This window comes from Heteronotia binoei, chromosome 8 (assembly GCF_032191835.1).
Source record: "Heteronotia binoei isolate CCM8104 ecotype False Entrance Well chromosome 8, APGP_CSIRO_Hbin_v1, whole genome shotgun sequence".
Lineage (NCBI taxonomy): Eukaryota > Metazoa > Chordata > Lepidosauria > Squamata > Gekkonidae > Heteronotia > Heteronotia binoei.
This window is the reverse complement of record NC_083230.1, coordinates 126,484,324-126,504,083: the sequence shown is the minus strand read 5'-3', so window position 1 is coordinate 126,504,083 and position 19,760 is coordinate 126,484,324. Positions and strand designations below refer to the sequence as shown.

General features: G+C 50.6%; 1 protein-coding gene and 1 non-coding gene across 2 annotated transcripts in view; one reads left to right on the top strand and one right to left on the bottom strand.

Moving 5' to 3' along the window:
* Window positions 1–19,760, bottom strand: part of LOC132575943 (uncharacterized) — an 85,311-nt gene that overhangs the window by 23,935 nt on the left and 41,616 nt on the right. The window contains 6 exon segments of the mRNA XM_060244630.1: window positions 2,303–2,402; window positions 6,102–6,121; window positions 6,124–6,249; window positions 6,252–6,283; window positions 9,281–9,422; window positions 18,661–18,763. Coding sequence (XP_060100613.1) covers window positions 2,303–2,402; window positions 6,102–6,121; window positions 6,124–6,249; window positions 6,252–6,283; window positions 9,281–9,422; window positions 18,661–18,763 — 523 coding nt within the window.
* On the top strand, window positions 13,670–13,741 carry TRNAP-AGG (transfer RNA proline (anticodon AGG)). Its single transcript has one exon. It is a non-coding gene; the product is annotated as a tRNA-Pro (tRNA).

Genomic DNA, 19,760 nt, shown 5'->3' with positions numbered 1-19,760 from the left:
ACAGGGGCCAGCCAGTTCCTCTGGAGAGCCAACAACAGGGCAAAGAGGCCGAGGCCTTCATAAGAACATAAGAAGAGCCCTGCTGGATCAGACCAGGGAGGGTCCATCTAGTCCAGCCTCCTGTCTCACACAGTGGCCAGCCAGTTCCTCTGGAGGGCCAACAACAGGGCAGAGAGACTGAGGCCTTCATAAGAACATAAGAAGAGCCCTGCTGGATCAGACCAGGGAGGGTCCATCTAGTCCAGCCTCCTGTCTCACCCAGAGGCCAACCAGTTCCTCTGGAGGGCCAACAGGGCAGAGAGACTGAGGCCTTCATATGAACATCAGAAGAGCCCTGCTGGATCAGACCAGGGAGGGTCCATCTAGTCCAGCCTCCTGTCTCACACAGGGGCCAGCCAGTTCCTCTGGAGAGCCAACAACAGGGCAAAGAGGCCAAGGCCTTCATAAGAACATAAGAAGAGCCCTGCTGGATCAGACCAGGGAGGGTCCATCTAGTCCAGCCAGGGAGATCAGACCAGTGAGGGTCCATCTAGTCCAGCCTCCTGTCCCACACAGGGGCCAACCTGTTCCTCTGGAGGGCCAACAGCAGGGCAGAGAGACTGAGGCCTTCATAAGAACATAAGAAGAGCCCTGCTGGATCAGACCAGGGAGGGTCCATCTAGTCCAGCCTCCTGTCACACACAGAGGCCAGCCAGTTCCTCTGGAGGGCCAACAACAGGGCAGAGAGGCCGAGGCCTTCAGGAGAACCTCAGAAGAGGTCTTCTGGATCAGACCAGTGAAGGTCCATCGACTCCAGCATCCAGTGTGACACAGCAGCCAGCCTGGTCCTCTGGAGGGCCAACACCAGGGCATAGAAGCCAAGCAGAACAATGTAAACCACTTTTGACTTACATATATGCAACTTTGAGTTCACCACTGGGGAGAAAGGTGGGGTATAAGCAGGGCTATTTTTGTAGCGGGAACTCCTTTGCATATCAGGCCACACACCCCTGATGTAGCCAATCCTCCAAGAGCTTTAAAAAACCGCTAGTCCTCTGTGCAAGCACCAGTCTTTTCTGACTCTGGGGGGATGTTGAATAACGACGTTTTCATGGCAGACTTTTTACGGGGTAGTTTGCCCTTGCCTTCCCCAGTCATCTACGCTTTCCCCTCAGCAAGCTGGGGACTCATTTTACTGACCTCGGAAGGGTGGAAGGCTGAGTCAACCTCAAGCCAGCTACCTGAACCAGCTTCCACTGGGATTGAACTCAGGTCATGAGCAGAGAGTTTGGACTGCAGGACTGCAGCTTTACCATTCTGCGCCATGGGCTTAAAAAGGTAATGGCAGTCCCCTGTGCAAGCACCAGTCGTTTCCGACTCTGGGGTGACGTTGCTTTCACAACGTTTTCACGGCAGACTTTTTACGGGGTGGTTTGCCATTGCCTTCCCCAGTCATCTACGCTTCTCCCCCAGCCAGCTGGGGACTCATTTGACCAACCCCAGAAGGATGGAAGGCTGAGTCAACCTGGAGCCGGCTACCTGAACCAGCTTCCGCCGGGGATCAAACTCAGGTCATGAGCAGAGGGCTCCGACTGCAGTACTGCAGCTTTAGCACTCTGCGCCACGGGGCTCTTTCCACCATGGGCTTCCAGGGCTCTTAATACAGGCCTACTGGAAGCTCTTGGAGGACTGGCGATATCAGGGGTGTGTGGCCTAATATGCAAAGGAGGTCCTGCTACGAAAAAAGCCCTGGGTATAAGTGAAGTAAAATAAAAATGAAATTAAAAAAATAGTAAAAGCCAGCCAGTGTGCTTAAATGCATCACGATCAGCCGTCATTCACCGAACGCAGCCACAGGGAAACGCTGGACCAATGTCAGTAGCGACGGACGTGCGCAATTCAAGGCACATTCGTGGCTATGGCAGAAAGGGGCCTAGGTTAGAAAGAAAAGGGGCAGCCAGCTCTTGATCTCCCCCACATAAGGCTGCCAAGTTCCCGGACTGGGTTGGGGTTCTCCCACCCTGAAGGTTCCCACCCCGTTGGCCCACATTGGGCCAGTAGGGGGATCCTCCCTCGATGTCTCAATGATGTCCCCCGTTGCGCGCCGGCTGCTTTAGGAGTGTCCGGGGAAACTCTACGGTTTCATAGAGGTACCCTAGAGTTTTCCCTCCCAAATGGCTAGAGCGCCCAGCGCGCGACGTCGCCGGTGTGGTGACGTCACTTCTGAGTGACGTCATTGCGCCGTGTATCTTTTGCGTGCATGGAAACAGTCCCCCGCCAGAGGCCACGGGGGACCTGGCAACCCTACACACGCCCCACTTACCTCCCACAGACAGGAAAAGAAGGGCCGAGCTGACCCCGGCCGACCGGCTGTTGAATCTCTGCTCTTGGTGTCGGGTGCCGCCAATCACCATGCACAGGCCCTGGAAGGCAAGAAAAGGCACAGGCGGGTTTCCCCTTGCATTTGCAGGCCAGAATCAGAGGGGGAAACTGTGCGCACAGGAGGAAAGAGCCAAAGGCGGTCTCCCCTCCAAGTATTAACCACGGGTGACCCCGCTTAGCTTCCAAGAGTTGACAATCCAGGCCAGAGCGGCGTTTTGGTGGTGTTGTTGTTCAGTCGCACAGTCGAGTCCGACTCTTTGCGACCCCATGAACAAAGTCACACCAGGCCCTCCTGTCTTCCACCATCCTCCGAAGTCTGCTCAAATTCATGTTTGTGACATCAGGAACGCTGTCCAGCCATCTCCTCTTTTGCCGTCCCCTTCTTCTTTGGCCTTCTGTCTTTCCCAGCATCAGGATCTTCTCCAGGGAGTGCTCCCTTCTAATTGGGTGGCCAAAGGATTTGAGCTTCAGCTTCAGCACCTGACCTTCCAGGGAACAGTCTGGGTTGATTTCCCTTAGGACTGACTGATTGGATCTTCTTGCAGCCCAAGGGACTCTCAAGAGTCTTCTCCAGGGAGTGCTCCCTTCTCCTTCGGTGGCCAAAGGATTTGAGCTTCAGCTTCAGCATCTGGCTTGTCAGTGAACAATCTGGATTTCCCTTAGGACTGACTGATTGGATATTCTTGCAGTCCAAGGGGCTCTCAAGAGTCTTCTCCAGGGAGTGCTCCCTTCTCATTGGTGGTCAAAGTATTGGAGCTTCAGCTTCAGCATCTGACCTTCCAGTGAACAGTCTGAGTTGATTTCCGTTAGGACTGACTGATTGGATTTTCTTGCAGTCCAAGGGGCTCTCAAGATTCTTCTCCAGCACCACAGCTCAAAAGCATCTATTCTTCTGCACTCGGCCTTCCTTATGGACCAGCTCTCACAGCCATACTGGGAATACCATCGCTTTGACTATATGAACTTTTGTTGGCAGGGTGACGTCTCTGCTTTTTATTATACTGCCCAGGGTCGCCATAGCTGTCCTCCCAAGGAGCAAACGTCTTTTAATTTCATGGCTACAGTCGCCATCTGCAGTGATCTTGGGTCCCAGGAATGTGAGGCCATTTCAAAAGACTGCAAACAACTTTGACCTCAAAGCGCATCAGATACTGAATCCACCATCCCCCAAAACACCTCCTTCAAAAGGACCCTCCCGATATGTCTTTCAGCAGACGGGCAGAAACGAAGCCCTGTTACCTTTCAAGGAACTCATGGTCCCGTTCTCCCCTAAGGCTTCTTTTTTATTTTTTTTAATAATTGATATTTCAGTTACCCAGTAAGACAGATTAAAATATACAGACAACAATTACAGCATTATAAAAATAAAAATAATATTAATCAAAAAATGGAAACTTTAAAAGCTATGAGCAAAACCTATAGCATAGTCAGTTCACTTCATAAAATTGCATACGTTCAAAATATTTATGATTTCTAAAGGAAGAAGAAGATGATGATTTATATCCCGCCCTATACTCTGAATCAGAGTCTCAGAGTGGTCACAATCTCCTTTACCTTCTCTTCCCCCCCACAACAGACACCCTGTGGGGTAGGTGGGGTGAGAGAGCTCTGACAAAAACTACCCTTTCAAAGACAGCTCTGCAAGAGCTACGGCTGACCCAAGGCCATTCCAGCAGCTGCAAGTGAAGGAGTGGGGAATCAAACCCAGTTCTTCCAGACGAGAGAGCTATGGCTGACCCAAGGCCATTCCAGCAGCTGCAAGTGGAGGAGTGGGGAATCAAACCTGGTTCTCCCAGATAAGAGAGCTCTGGCTGACCCAAGGCCATTCCAGCAGCTGCAAGTGGAGGAGTGGGGAATCAAACCCGGTTCTCCCAGATAAGAGAGCTCTGGCTGACCCAAGGCCATTCCAGCAGCTGCAAGTGGAGGAGGGGGGAATCAAACCCAGTTCTCCCAGATAAGAGAGCTCTGGCTGACCCGAGGCCATTCCAGCAGCTGCAAGGGGAGGAGTGGGGAATCAAACCCGGTTCTCCCAGATAAGAGAACCACTACACCAAACTGGCTCTCAGGAGGTTGTACCCTGTGTAGTTTGGTCTAATTATTGGTGACCATTTTGTTATAAATGTAACATAATGTAACATATGGGTCTGCTAGGGAGATACCCACAGCGATCTTATCCATAATGTAGTTTTCCCAAATAATTGAGTACCAGTGAGTAATACTAGGGGTATCTGTAGATTTCCATGTTTGTGCTATACATGTTTTGGCAGCGTTCAATAATAATAATAATAAAATAATTTATTTAATAAAGTAATTAAATAATAATAATAATATTTTATTTTTATATCCCGCTCTCCCCCGCCAGGCGGGCTCAGGGCGGCTAACAGACATGGGGATCCCATGATTCACATAAAACAACATAAACAGTTTTAAATATTTCAGTTTTAAATATCACAATCAAGTTTTAAATATCACAATCAAGTCTTTCTGGATATGAGGAATGTTGATATATTGCCAACTACTTAATAAAATTTTATCTGGGTTCTCTGAATTATATATCCAGACTTCTTAAGATGTTTTTAATATTATTAAAGAATTAGTGGGGCTACAAACAGAGATGTTTGTGACATCTGTTAAAAATCAGTCAATCCTTTAATCGTCATCAGATTAACATAGCTTGAGGTTTGGTAAACTGTTAATTCTAATTTATCCCAGTCCCTGTTACCTATGAGGGATGTAACATCATGAAAATCAGAACCGATTTAAAATATATCCTCTTCGTTACTGTTTCTTATTTTTCCTCATTATTTCTCCGCCCTCTGAAAGTAACTGCAATTGCAAACAGGAGAAAAACATTTTGTTTTTTGGTACAATATGTGTACTACGGGTATCCTAGTTAAATGTAAATATTCTGTACAATCTGCTTTTCTTTTCCTCATCTTCCTTTTTGTGTTTTGATGCTTTCGAGCTGGAGAAGACTCTTGAGAGTCCCTGGGACTGCAAGAAGATCCAAGCAGTCAGTCCTAAGGGAAATCAACCCAGACTGTTTGTTCCCTGGAAGGTCAGATGCTGAAGCTGAAGCTGAAATACTTTGGCCACCAAATGGGAAGGGAGCACTCCCTGGAGAAGACTCTTGAGAGTCCCTTGGATTGCAAGAAGATCCAATCAGTCAGTCCTAAGGGAAATCAACCCAGACTGTTCTCTGGAAGGTCAGATGCTGAAGCTGAAGCTGAAATACTTTGGCCACCCAATGAGGAAGGGAGCACTCCCTGGAGAAGACTCTTGAGAGTCCCTCGGACTGCAAGAAGATCCAATCAGTCAGTCCTAAGGGAAATCAACCCAGACTGTTCCCTGGAAGGTCAGATGCTGAAGCTGAAGTTCAATACTTTGGCCACCCAATGAGAAGGGAGCACTCTTTGGAGAAGACCCTGATGCTAGGAAAGACAGAAGGCCAAAGAAGAAGGGGATGGCAAAAGAGGAGATGGCTGGACAGTGTTACTCATGTAACAAACACGAATTTGAGCAGACTTAAGAGGATGGTGGAAGACAGGAGGGCCTGGCGTGACTTGGTCCACGGGGTCGTGAAGCGTCAGACTCGACTGTGCGATCTGAACAACAACAAAGCCCTTAATATTTTAAAATAAAAAGCATTTTCAAAAGGAATCCATCCCAGAAGGTGGGGAAAGGGGAGCCGCAAACCCAACCGGAGGGCGAAGGCAAGACGTAGGGAGGGACCGACTCACCGGGATGAAAAGGACACAGCGAGGAGGGTCCCTGTCAAAGCGGACTTGACGATTTCCTCATAGCACTTGTTCTTTTCCCGGGTGCCTTTGATGAGCGCCGTGATGTAGAACGTCAGCTCGGTGATGGAGCCAAACGTGGCATTTACACTGCCCCCACCGCGAAGTTGCTCTGGGCAGAGATGCTGGAAGATCAAGAGAAAGCTGTGGACATCTTGAAAGAAGGAAGTCAAGGCCAAAGCAATTAACTTCTCATGAGAACCTGCAGTCATGTTATTAGGCTGAGAGAGCTCTGACAAAAACTGCCCTTTCAAGGACAGCTCTGCAAGAGCTACGGCTGACCCAAAGCCATTCCAGCAGCCAGAGGTGGTGAGATCATTTTCTAGAGTAGAGGTGTCAAACATGCGGCCTAGGGGACGATGAGGCCCCCGGAGGGCTCCTATCAGGGCCCCGAGCTACTGGCATAGTCTGCTTCCTTCTCCCTCTCTCTCGCTTCCTTCCGTATCACAGCTTGGTTTCCCAGGCTTGCTCAAATCGCACAGGAGCTACAGAGCAAAGCCTCTATTTTCTCCATTGGCTGAGGCTCCTCCCTTGGGGAGGAAGGGTAGGAGGGAGAACTTGCTTTGCCAGGCTTGCTCAATCGCACAGAGCTACAGAGCAAAGCCTCTATTTTCTCCCTTGGCTGAGGCTCCTCCCTTGGGGAGGAAGGGGGGAAAGGATAGCTTGCTTCAAAGGAAGCTCTGGCTCTTTTTTTCCTTCCCCAGGGGACCAGGAGGGGGAGGAGCCTCAGCCAACAGAAGGAAGAGAGGCTTGGCTCAGTAGCTCTGCTGTGCAGTTGAGAGCGCCTGGACTGCACAGGGAGAGATACAAAGAAAGCACCTTTAAGACCAACAAGTGCCAATGTTTTAAGCATTTTTTCTAAAAAATCTTTGTCCGTGTCCTTTATAAAGTTTATATCTCTGCAAGCTGGCATTACATTTTATGCCACACAGGGCCTGGCCCAGCAGGGTTTCAGATCAGGCCTCATAACAACTGAATTCGACACCTCATTTCTACAGGTTTCTCCTTGGAGACACATCCTGATTGAATGTCATCGTTGCCTGATACGCGGAGCCCAAAAACTATAATTAAGCTAAAGCCCTGAGAAAGACGGGCTAGCTTGGATTTTGATGGACTAACGACCTAAACTTGGACATGCAATAGCTGGTAACGCAGAGAACACCAAAGATCTGGCCTTTCACTCTGGAAACTTAAAAAGCCGGTCCTGAAAATGTTAGAAACCGATCTGGCTTTCTTCTCTTCTTCCTGGGTGACCAAAGAGCGATGTGTCGCGTGCAGAGTAATTCTTTATTTGATTAGAATTTAATAAACTGCATAAGCTATTGTTTGACATTAAATAACGGTCTGGATACTTGTGTGTCCCCGCCCTGTCTTCACAGCCTGAAAGGGCTCATATCCTGATGTGACCCGGTAACTGAACGCCTTGTCACGGATGTTTTAGGTTGATCCTGCATTGAGCAAGGGGTGGGACTAGATGGCCTCTATGGCCCCTTCCAGCTCTGTGACTGGCTGTATGTTAGAGAGATCTATATGTTAGAGAGAACCAGTTTGGTGTAGTGCAGGGGTGGCCAACGGTAGCTCTCCAGATTTTTTTTTGCCTACAACTCCCATCAGCCCCAGCCAATGGCTGGGGCTGATGGGAGTTGTAGGCAGAAAACATCTGGAGAGCTACTGTTGGCCACCCCTGGTGTAGTGGTTAAGTGTGAGGACTCTTATCAGGAAGAACCGGGTTTGATTCCCCCCTCCTGCACTTGCAGCTGCTGGAATGGCCTTGGGTGAGCCATAGCTCTCTTATCTGGGAGAACCGGGTTTGATTCCCCACTCCTCCACCTGCAGCTGCAGCTGCTGGAATGGCCTTGGGTCAGCCATAGCTCTCCTATCTGGGAGAACCAGGTTTGATTCCCCCCTCCTCCACTTGCACCTGCTGGAATGGCTTTGGGTCAGCCATAGCTCTCGCAGAGGTTGTCCTTGAAAGGGTAGCTTCTGTCAGAGCTCTCTCAGCCCTACCCACCTCACAGGGTGTCTGTTGCAGGGGAAGGAGATAAAGGAGATTGTGAGCCACTCTGAGTCTCTGATTCAGAGAGAAGGGCGGAGCATAAATCTGCAGTCTTCTTCCATATCCTCACTCATGCCATGAAAGCTTGCTGGGCGACCCTGGGCCAGTCACATACTCTCAGCCTAAACTTACCACACAGGATAAAACAGGAGAGGAGAATGATGTAAGCCCCTTTTGTGTCCCCACCGGGGTGAAAGGCAGGGTCTTTTTTTTGGTGGCAGGAACTGCTTTGCCTATTAGGCCACACCCCTCTGATGTAGCCAATCTTCCAAGAGCTTACAGGGTTATTCTAACAGGGCCTACTGTAAGCTCCAGGAGGATTGACTGCATCAGGGATGTGTAGCCTAATAGACACTTGTCTCTGAATCAAAATCTCAGAGCAGCTCACAGTCTCCTTTACCTTCTTCCCTCCCCCTCCCCCCCCAACAAAAGACACCCTGGGCGTTTTCGCACTCACCTTCAGCCGGCACGACCCCCCTCTTCACCGCGCAGGATCTGCGCGGATTTCGCACCAAATGCCGCGGAGCAGCCAGAAGAGCCGGAAACTCCCGTCGCAAAAGCCGCTCAAACGGAAACTGCTTTTTGGCGGTTTACGTTTGAGCGGCTTTTGCGCCGGGAGCTTCCGGCTCTTCCGGCTGCTCCGCGGCATTTAGTGCGAAATCCGCGCAGATCCTGCGCGGTGAAGAGGGGGGTCGCGCCGGCTGAAGGTGAGTGCGAAAACGCCCCCTGTGAAGAAGACTGCACATTTATACCCTGCCCTTCTCCCTGAATCAGAGACTCAGAGCAGCTTACAATCTCCTTTATCTTCCTCCCCCACAACAGACACCCTGTGAGGTGGATGGGGCTGAGAGGGCTCTCCCAGTAGGTGCAAGTGGAGGAGTGAGGAATTAAACCCGGTTCTCCCAGATAAGAGTTCGCGCACTTCGCCACTCCATCAAACCACTACACCAGACTGGTCCCCAGTGAGGACTCCAGGTGACTTACATCATGGTAAAGGTGACGGAAGCCGGAAATCCTGGTGCCAGATTCTAGTCCTCGGGGTTGATTAAATGGAAAAGCAGCTTACCTGGCAATCGCCATGCCGATGTAGTAGGAGAGGGGCATTATGGAGACGAGCGCCAAGGTGAACTTCACTATGGAGCTGGTGTACTGGTTGTGCTTGTCGGCGTAGCCCAGCACTAGCGTCACGACTACCAGGGCAAACAGGTCTGATTGGAGGGGTGAAGGAAAAGAAGCCCGTGCTTCTGTGCACATCGGATTCCTCATGGCGCTGGTGCTTGCCCTTCAGAGAAGTGAAGCTGAACCCCCCGGGAATGCTTGCAAGGCACAGACAAGGGGTCCGTGGCCTGTTCGCTACCACGCCGTGAGCTGCATAATTATTTCATTATATATTACAATGCAGTAATAATAATCAGAAGGAGAAGGAGGAAGAGGAGATGAGGAGGAGGGAGAGGGAAGGAGTAGAAGGAGGAGGAGGAGGAGATGAGGAAGAGAAGGAGGAAGAGGATATGAGGAGGAGGAGAAGGAGGAAGAGGAGATGAGGAGGTGGGGGAGGGGAGGAGTAGAAGGAGGAGAAGAAGGAAAAGGAGATGAGGAGGAGGAGGAAGAGGAGATGAGGAGGAGGGGGAGGGGGAGAGGAGGAGGAAGAGGAGATGAGAAGGAGGAGGAGGGGAAGGAGGAAGAGCAGATGAGGAGGAGGGGGAGGGGAGGATTAGAAGGAGGAGGAGGAAGAGGAGATGAGGGGGAGAAGGAGGAAGAGGAGATTAGGAGAAGGAGGAGGGGAGGAGTAGAAGGAGGAGAAGAAGGAAAAGGAGATGAGGAGGAGGAAGAGGAGATGAGGAGGAGGGGGAGGGGGAGAGGAGGAGTAGGAGGAGGAAGAGGAGATGAGAAGGAGGAGGAGGAGGAGGAGAAAGAGGAAATGAGGAGGAGGGGGAGGGGAGGAGGAGGAAGAGGAGATGAGGAGAAGGAGGAGGAGGAAGAGGAGATGAGAAGGAGGGGGAGGGGAGGAGGAGAAGGAGAAAGAGGAGATTTGGAGAAGGAGGAGGAAGAGGAGATGAGGAGGAAGAGGAGATGAAGAGGAGGGGAGGGGAGGAGAAGGAGGAAGAGGAGATTAGGAGGAGGGGGAGGGTAGTAGTAGTAGGAGGAGGAGATGAGGGGGAGGAGAGAAGGAGGAAGAGGAGACTAGGAGGAGGGGGAGTGGAGTAGTAGAAGGAGGAGGAGGAAGAGGAGATGAGGAGGAGAAGGAGGAAGAGGAGATGAGGAGGAGGGGAGGAGTAGAAAGAGGAGGAAGAGGAGATGAGGAAGAGAAGGAGGAAGAGGATATGAGGAGGAGGAGAAGGAGGAAGAAGAGATGAGGAGGTGGGGGAGGGGAGGAGTAGAAGGAGGAGGAGGAGGAAGAAAAGATGAGGAGGAGGAGGAGGAGGAGGAAGAGGAGATTAGGAGGGGAGGGGAGGAGTAGAAGGAGGAGGAAGAGCAGATGAGGAGGAGGGGGAGGGGAGGATTAGAAGGAGGTGGAGGAAGAGGAGATGAGGGGGAGAAGGAGGAAGAGGAGATTAGGAGAAGGAGGAGGGGAGGAGTAGAAGGAGGAGAAGAAGGAGAAGAAGGAAAAGATGAGGAGGAAGAGGAAGAGGAGATGAGGAGGAGGGGGAGGGGGAGAGGAGGAGTAGAAGGAGGAGGAAGAGGAGATGAGAAGGAGGAGGAGAACGAGGAAGAGGAGATGAGGAGGAGGGGGAGGGGAGGAGTAGGAGGAGGAAGAGGAGATGAGGAGGAGGGGGAGGGGAGGAGTAGAAGGAGGAGGAGGAGGAAGAAAAGATGAGGAGGAGAAGGAGGAGGAGGAAGAGCAGATTAGGAGGAGGGGAGGGGAGGAGTAGAAGGAGGAGGAAGAGCAAATGAGGAGGAGGGGGAGGGGAGGATTAGAAGGAGGAAGAGGAAGAGGAGATGAGGGGGAGAAGGAGGAAAGGAGATTAGGAGAAGGAGGAGGGGAGGAGGAGAAGGAGAAGAAAGAAAAGGAGATGAGGAGGAGGAGGAGATGAAGAGGAGGGGGAGGGGAGGAGAAGGAGGAAGAGGAGATTAGGAGGAGGGGGAGGGTAGTAGAAGGAGGAGGAGGAGATGAGGGGGAGGAGAGAAGGAGGAAGAGGAGACTAGGAGGAGGGGGAGTGGAGTAGTAGAAGGAGGAGGAGGAAGAGGAGATGAGGAAGAGAAGGAGGAAGAGGAGATGAGGAGGAGAGGGAGGGGAAGAGGAGAAGAAGGAATTAGGAGGAGGAGGGGAGGAGGAGAAGAGGAGGAGTAAGAGGAGATTAGGAGGAGGAGGAGGGGAGGAGTAGAAGGAGGAGGAAGAGGGGGAGGGGAGGAGAAGGAGGAGGAGAAGAGGAGGAGTAGAAGGAGGAGGAGGAGGAAGAGGAGGAGGAGGAAGAGGAGATTAGGAGGAGGAGGGGAGGAGTAGAAGGAAGAGGAGGAGGGGAGGAGGAGGACAATGACGACACTGGATTTACATCCTGCTCTCCACTCTGAATTTCAGAGACTCAGAGCAGTTCACAATCTCCTTTATCTTCCTCCCCCACAACAGATACCCTGTGAGGTGGGTGGGGCTGAAAGAGCTCTCACAGCAGCGGCCCCTTCAAGGACAGCTCCTGTGAGAGCTACGGCTGACCCAAGGCCATTCCAGCAGTTGCAAGTGGCCTGACCCAACATGGCTTCTCTTCTGTTCTTCTGTGACACAGAGTGTTGGACTGGATGGGCCATTGGCCTGACCCAACATGGCTTCTCTTCTGTTCTTCTGTGACACAGAGTGTTGGACTGGAGGGGCCACTGGCCTGATCCAATATGGCTTCTCTTATGTTCTTCTGTGACACAGAGGGCTGGACTGGAGGGGCCATTGGCCTGATCCAATATGGCTTCTCTTATGTTCTTCTGTGACAAAGAGTGTTGGACTGGATGGGCCATTGGCCTGATCCAACATGGCTTCTCTTATGTTCTTCTGTGACACAGAGGGCTGGACTGGAGGGGCCATTGGCCTGATCAAATATGGCTTCTTTTATGTTCTTCTTTGACGAAGAGTGTTGGACTGGATGGGCCATTGGCCTGATCCAACATGGCTTCTCTTATGTTCTTATTTGGGGGTGGAGCCAAGAGAGGGCGGGGTTTGAGGAGGAGAGGGACCTCAGCATGGCACAATGCCCTAGACTCCACCCTTCTAAGCAGCCATTTTCTCCAGGGGAGCTGGTCTATGCCAGCTGGAGATCAGTTGCAAAAGCGGGAGATCTCCAGTCCCCACCCGGAGGCTGGCAACCTTATGAAGCCAGTCACCCTAAATTGCTAGTAACTGTTGTTAAGAGTTGCAGCCAGTTTGGCGTAGTGGTTAAGTGTGCAGAATCTTATCTGGAAGAACCAGGTTTGATCCCCCACTCCTCCGCTTGCAGCTGCTGGGATGGCCTTGGGTCAGCCATAGCTCTGGCAGCTGCTGTGAGAGCCCTCTCAGTCCCACCCACCTCACAGGGTGTCTGTTGTGGGGGAGAAAGGGAAAGGAGATTGTAGGCCACTCTGTCCTGGAAAGGGCAGCTGCTGTGAGAGCCCTCTCAGTCCCACCCAGCTCCCAGGGTGTCTGTTGTGGGGGAGGAAGGTAAAGGAGATTGTGAGCCGCTCTGAGACTCTTCGGAGTGGAGGGCGGGATATAAATCCAATATCTTCATCTACCTCACAGGGTGTCTGTTGTGGGGAGAAGGTAAAGGAGATTGTGAGCCGCTCTGAGACTCTTCAGAGTGGAGGGCGGGATATAAATTCAATATCTTCATCTACCTCACAGGGTGTCTGTTGTGGGGGAGGAAGGGAAAGGAGATTGTGAGCCGCTCTGAGACTCTGAAATTCGGAGTGGAGGGCGGGATATAAATCCAATATCTTCATCTACCTCACAGGGTGTCTGTTGTGGGGGAGGAAGGTAAAGGAGATTATGAGCCGCTCTGAGACTCTGAAATTCGGAGTGGAGGGCGGGATATAAATCCAATATCATCACCATCTTCTTCACTCAGGAAAAAAACTGCACCAAGCTCAGTGGGTCCTACTCCCAAGTAAGCCGCTAAAGAGCAATGCAGCAGACGATTAAATACACACTGCGATCCCATTCATGTCCATGGAAACGAGGCAGGCTTAATTTTTTCTGGGCTCCGCCTAGAGGTTCCAAAAATGTGGCCGGTGAGCGGCTCTTTGAAATGGCTTCTCCCCCCTTCCAGCTGGCTCTCCTCCCAGCCTGGAAAAGCTCTTCTCCTGACGTGGCAGAGACATCCACGGCTGCCCTCTGAGCAAATGGAGGGCGGAGAGCTTTGTGAGGGACCCAGGAGAGCCTCCCAGGCTGGAGGGAGACCCCTCCTCCTTTTGGCCTGCCAGGAGCAGAAGGCAAGCTGGCAATTACCGCTTTACTGCTCGGCCTGAAGAGAACATCTGGAAGGCATCTGCAAGGGCTGGCTCGTTGGTCTAGGGGTATGATTCTCGCTTAGGGTGCGAGAGGTCCCGGGTTCAAATCCCGGACGAGCCCTGCTTTTTGTTGCCTTCCTCGGGGGTGGAGCTTACAAGTTTTGCAGATGATTTCTTTACTCGGGGTCTATAGAAGCTCGCAGTTTTACACCCAGGCTGCTGCCGAGGACACAACAAGAGTTCCTTGATGGCAAATATTTTATTAATTTAGTCATTCGTTCGTTCCTCGCCTTTCTTCCCCAGTAGTGACCCCAAGGGGCTGATGTCACTCTCCTCGCCTGCATTTTAGCCTCACAACAACCGTGTGAGGCAGGTTAGGCTGAAAGCGCGTGACTGGCCCAAGGTCACACAGCGAGCTTCCATGGCTGACTGGGGATTCAAACCCGGGGTTTCCCAGATTTTAGTTTGATACTTTTAGTCAATACACTGTACTGGATCTAGGCAGCCTACTCTGAGCTAAGAACTACCTGAAGATTTGGGGGGTGCTCCCTGGGAAATACAAGATTTGGGGACAGGAGAGGGCTTCATGTAGTATAATACACTCCCTTCCCTTATATTTGGTTTTAAATCACCTCTCCTCTTTCCCCGAAAATGGCCCGGTAGTCCAGAATTGGGGTAGAAATTTCCAGGGCTTTTTTTTTGCAGCAGGAACTCCTTTGCATAAGAGGCCACACACCCCTGCCAGAGTTCCCTCTAAGCTGAGTTAGTGTGAGCTAGGCTCACAGATTTTTAGCCCTCCAACTCACACATTTTTGTCTTAGCTCAGGAAAAATGACCCCAGAGCACACTGATTTATGCAGCAGCTCATGACTTCAATGGTAAAGTGGAATTTTTGCTCACAAGACCCTGCAGCTTAGAGGGAGCATTGCCCTTGATGTAGCTAGTCCTTCAAGAGCTTACAGGGCGCTTATTCCAGGGCCTGCTGTAAGCTCCAGGAGGATTGGCTGCATCAGAGGTGTGTGGCCTAATATACAAAGGAGTTCCTGCTAGAAAAATGAAAAGTCCTGGAAATTTATAAGACACCATCTTGGATCTCTTTTACTCTGGTTTTAGTTTTTCCTCAAAATTATATATTGAATTTTAAAGTCCATATATGGCAGGAGTGGCCAACTGTAGCTCTCCAGATGTTTTTTGCCTTCAACTCCCATCAGCCCCAGCCATTGGCCGTGCTGGTTGGGGCTGATGGGAGTTGTAGGCAAAAAACATCTGGAGAGCTACCGTTGGCCACCCCTGCCATATATGGTTTTATGGCATTATGCCCCTTGTTCTTCGCCCAGAGCAAGCTGGGATAAGACCAGGGTGCTTTTTTTTTAGCAGGAACTCCTTTGCATATTAGGCCACACCTCCCTGACACAGCCAATCCTCCTTGAGCTTATAGTAGACCCTGTACGAAGAGCCCTGGAAGTGCCAAGAGGATTGGCTACATCAAGGGGGTGTGGCCTAATAGGCAAAGGAGTTCCCACTACAAAAACAAACCTTGGATAAGAAGATTAACAAATCAAATAAATAACAGCAGCAACAATCCACCCCTCCAAGGCAGCTGTTTTCTCCAGAGGAGCTGATTTCTATCGTCTGGAGATCGGCTGTGATTCCAGGAAGTCTCCATGCCCCACCTGGAAGGCAACAAAAAGCAAAAAGCCCCGCGTGAACCAGCTTCTATATCCAATTACATAACAAGAAAAACCAATCAAATATAAATAATTGCATTTAACCCACATATATTGCTTGCATCAAACCAACCATAATACTCAGTTCTTTGAACAAAAGGAAGCATTTGCACCAAGAGTTCTTTTCCTTTATATGGTAAAATTGTCCAGCTTTTCCATGTAATCCTGGTGTGATATTCCCAATGATGAATGTCTCTCAATGGATGCAGCCAAATTTTCAAAGAGGAAAGGACAAGGTTGTACTAGTACCCTTGTTTCGCAAAACGCTGTTTCAAGCTATTTATTAGCAGACTGAGTGTTATGGTTGAACATATGAAGCTGCCTTATACTGAATCAGACCCTTGGCCCATCAAAGTCAGTATTGTCTTCTCAGACTGGCAGTGGCTCTCCAAGGTCGCAAGCTGAGGTTTTTCACGCCTACTTGCCTAGACCCTTTTGAGTTGGAGATGCCGGGGATGGAACCTGGGACCTTCTGCTTACCAGATGCGCTACTACTGAGCCACCGTCCCTCCCCTTGATCTCCCTTTGATCTAGCCTCTGTTTAAAAATCTCCAAAGGAGGAGAGCTCACCCAGCCCCCAAGGAAGCCTGTTCCACTTAAAGATTAGTCCTTAATAATGTTTAGTTGTGTCAGAAAGTTCTTCCTAATGTTTAGTTTAGTAATTTGTAGTGCAATGAATGAATAGTGCTTTAAGATTAACACTGATTACCACCGTTCATGAATGTCGGTGTGTGACTTGACCAGAGTTAATCTATCTAATCCGGGGTTAGGATTCCAGTATGCAGAAGGGTCAGAGGTGGCCAGAGTCAGCCTGAAGGGACTTATTCTTTCATCGGTCCCTACATGAGAACATATGAACATATGAAGCTGCCTTATACTGAACCAGACCCTTGGTCCATCAAAGTCAGTATTGTCTTCTCAGACTGGCAGCAGCTCTCCAGGGTCTCAAGCTGAGGTTTTTCACACTTATTTGCCTGGACCCTTTTTTGGAGATGCCAGGGATTGAACCTGGGACCTTCTGCTTCCCAAGCAGATGCTCTACCACTGAGCTACCGTCCCTCCCCTACCGTCCACTTTTCATTATTGTTTTGGTGAAAGCAATATATGTGGGTTAAATACAATTATTTATATTTGATTGGTTTTTCTTGTTATGTAATTGGCTATAGAAGCTGGTTCACGCGGGGCTTTTTGCTTCCTTGTTCTTTTCTACCGTGATACTCTTTGTATGTTGTACTGTCCCCACCTGGAAGGTGGCAACCCTACCGCCTCTGTCTGTTATGATTTGCAATGCTCCATCAGTGAGAGCAATGGAGAGTAATGATGAAAGGGAGGCAAAGGAAGGGAAGAAACTGAAAGGGTGGGATCAGAGCCGGATTAACAATTAGGCCAAGTAATTAACAATTAGGCCAAGTAATAATGACATTGGCCTCCATGTCATTAGGGGCCCCGAGCCAGCGTTCCCCCCTGGTTTTCCCCCCTGCTTGCAGCCCTCCTAGCCCACACGCACAGCCAGCAACGGAGCTGCTCTTTGCCCGACTTGCCTTGTGCGGCTGCTGCTGGCGTCGCCAAGTTTGACTCTCTCTGCCTCTCCCCCCAAAAGGGGGCTTTTAAGAAGGCGGCTGCAGGGTTGTGGGCAGCGGGGTGGGCGCTCAGACTCCGAGATAATTTGTGACGGGCCCCCCAAGGTTTTGACTGCCTAGAAGCCTCCACAGGGTTTAACCCGGCACTGGGTGAGATTCAGGGAAGGGAAGGAGGGTATTCATAACTATAGAGTCCAAGTCAGCCATTTTCTCCAGGGGAAGAAGAAGACCATTGATTTATAGTCCGCTCTTCTCTCTGAATCAGCGTCAATCTCTTTTATCTCCTTCCCCCACAACAGACACCCTGTGAAGTGGGTGGGGCTGAGAGAGCTTTGACAGAAGCTGTCCTTTCAAGGATGACTCCTACGAGAGCTACAGCTGACCCAAGGCCATTCCAGCAGGTGCAAGTGGAGGAGGGGGGAATCCAACCCGGTTCTCCCAAATAAGAGAGCTCTGGCTGACCCAAGGCCATTCCAGCAGGTGCAAGTGGAGGAGTGGGGAATCCAACCCAGTTCTCCCAGATAAGAGAGCTCTGGCTGACCCAAGGCCATTCCAGCAGGTGCAAGTGGAGGAGTGGGGAATCCAACCCAGTTCTCCCAGATAAGAGAGCTATGGCTGACCCAAGCCCATTGCAGCAGCTGCAAGTGGAGGAGTGGGGAATCCAACCCAGTTCTCCCAAATAAGAGAGCTCTGGCTGACCCAAGGCCATTCCAGCAGGTGCAAGTGGAGGAGTGGGGAATCAAACCCAGTTCTCCCAGATAAGAGAGCTCTGGCTGACCCAAGACCATTCCAGCAGCTGCAAGTGGAGGAGTGGGGAATCCAACCCAGTTCTCCCAAATAAGAGAGCTGTGGCTGACCCAAGGCCATTCCAGCAGCTGCAAGTGGAGGAGTGGAGAATCCAACCCGGTTCTCCCAGATAAGAGAGCTGTGGCTGACCCAAGGCCATTCCAGCAGGTGCAAGTGGAGGAGTGGGGAATCCAACCCAGTTCTCCCAGATAAGAGAGCTATGGCTGACCCAAGCCCATTGCAGCAGCTGCAAGTGGAGGAGTGGGGAATCCAACCCAGTTCTCCCAAATAAGAGAGCTCTGGCTGACCCAAGGCCATTCCAGCAGGTGCAAGTGGAGGAGTGGGGAATCAAACCCGGTTCTTCCAGATAAGAGAGCTCTGGCTGACCCAAGGCCATTCCAGCAGCTGCAAGTGGAGGAGGGGGGAATCAAACCCAGTTCTCCCAGATAAGAGAGCTCTGGCTGACCCAAGACCATTCCAGCAGCTGCAAGTGGAGGAGTGGGGAATCCAACCCAGTTCTCCCAAATAAGAGAGCTGTGGCTGACCCAAGGCCATTCCAGCAGCTGCAAGTGGAGGAGTGGGGAATCAAACCCGGTTCTTCCAGATAAGAGAGCTCTGGCTGACCCAAGGCCATTCCAGCAGCTGCAAGTGGAGGAGGGGGGAATCAAACCCAGTTCTCCCAGATAAGAGAGCTCTGGCTGACCCAAGACCATTCCAGCAGCTGCAAGTGGAGGAGTGGGGAATCCAACCCAGTTCTCCCAAATAAGAGAGCTGTGGCTGACCCAAGGCAATTCCAGCAGCTGCAAGTGGAGGAGTGGAGAATCCAACCCGGTTCTCCCAGATAAGAGTCCATGCACTTTATCACTACATCAAACGGACTCTGTTGGAATTTGGGCAACCCTACTCGAAATGCAGACACCCCCCCCCCTCCTAAAACAAAAGGATACTGACAGCAAAAACATTGATCCCTTCGACGGCGTATTTGTAATAGTAAGGGTTAAATGAGCGGTAACAGCAGAGAATCACTTCAGCATCTTGGGTCACCTCCGTCTGCGCGGGGGGGGGGGGGGGGAGGAAAGGAAAAAAACCCTCTCAGATAACCCTGGGCAGTTGCCAAACTGTGCAGCTAAGAGCCACACTTCCGTCCCAACAGATTTAAAACTTGCCTCCAGATATGCTCTCTTAATCAGTTCCGTAGGGCTTGCAAAACCGCCCTCTTCCAACTAGCCTCTTAAGATGAAACCTAGAAACAATATGAAGCCGTTTCGTGCAAACTGAGACTGTAGCACCGTCAAGCTATACTGTTCTTAGATTCATTATTTTAAGGTTTAATTTATATATTGTATCTAATTGTATTATCTTGTTTATTGACTGTACTATCTTGTTTTATTGTCATAACATGATATTTCTATATCATGCCTTTGTAAGCCGCCCTGAGCCTGCCTTGGTGGGGAGGGCGGGATATAAATAAAAATTTATTATTATTATTATTAAAAGTGTACCGCTTATGCAACGGGCACTTAAATATCTGGCCCCCCCGGCTAAAGCTAATGCTTCCCATCCATCGGCCCATATGGACCACCGATCCTTTGTAAATTTATTGGATGTAATCTTATTGTGTCCAGATTATGGGCTTGAGCATGGGGTGTCGAACTCATTTGTTATGAGGGCCTAATCGGACATAAATGAGGCTGGGCTGGGCCAGGTGCGTACCTATTTAAGATTAGGCAGCAGAGATATAAATTTTATAAAGAACACAGACAGACACAAATATATCTTTTTAGAAACTTAAAACATTAGCATTCGTTGCTCTTAAAGGTGCTTTCTTTGTATTTCTCCCATGGGATCCAGGGAACTGGGCAAAGGAAGCTTTGGCTCTTTCCTTTCTTCCCCAGGGGACTGGGAGGGTGGGGGAGCCTCAGCCAATAGAAGGAAGAGAGGCTTGGCTCAGTAGCCCTGCTGTGCAATTGAAAGAGCCTGGCAAAGCAAGCTATGCCTTCCCCCTTCCTCCCCAAGGGAGGAGCCTCAGCCAATAGAAGGAAGAGAG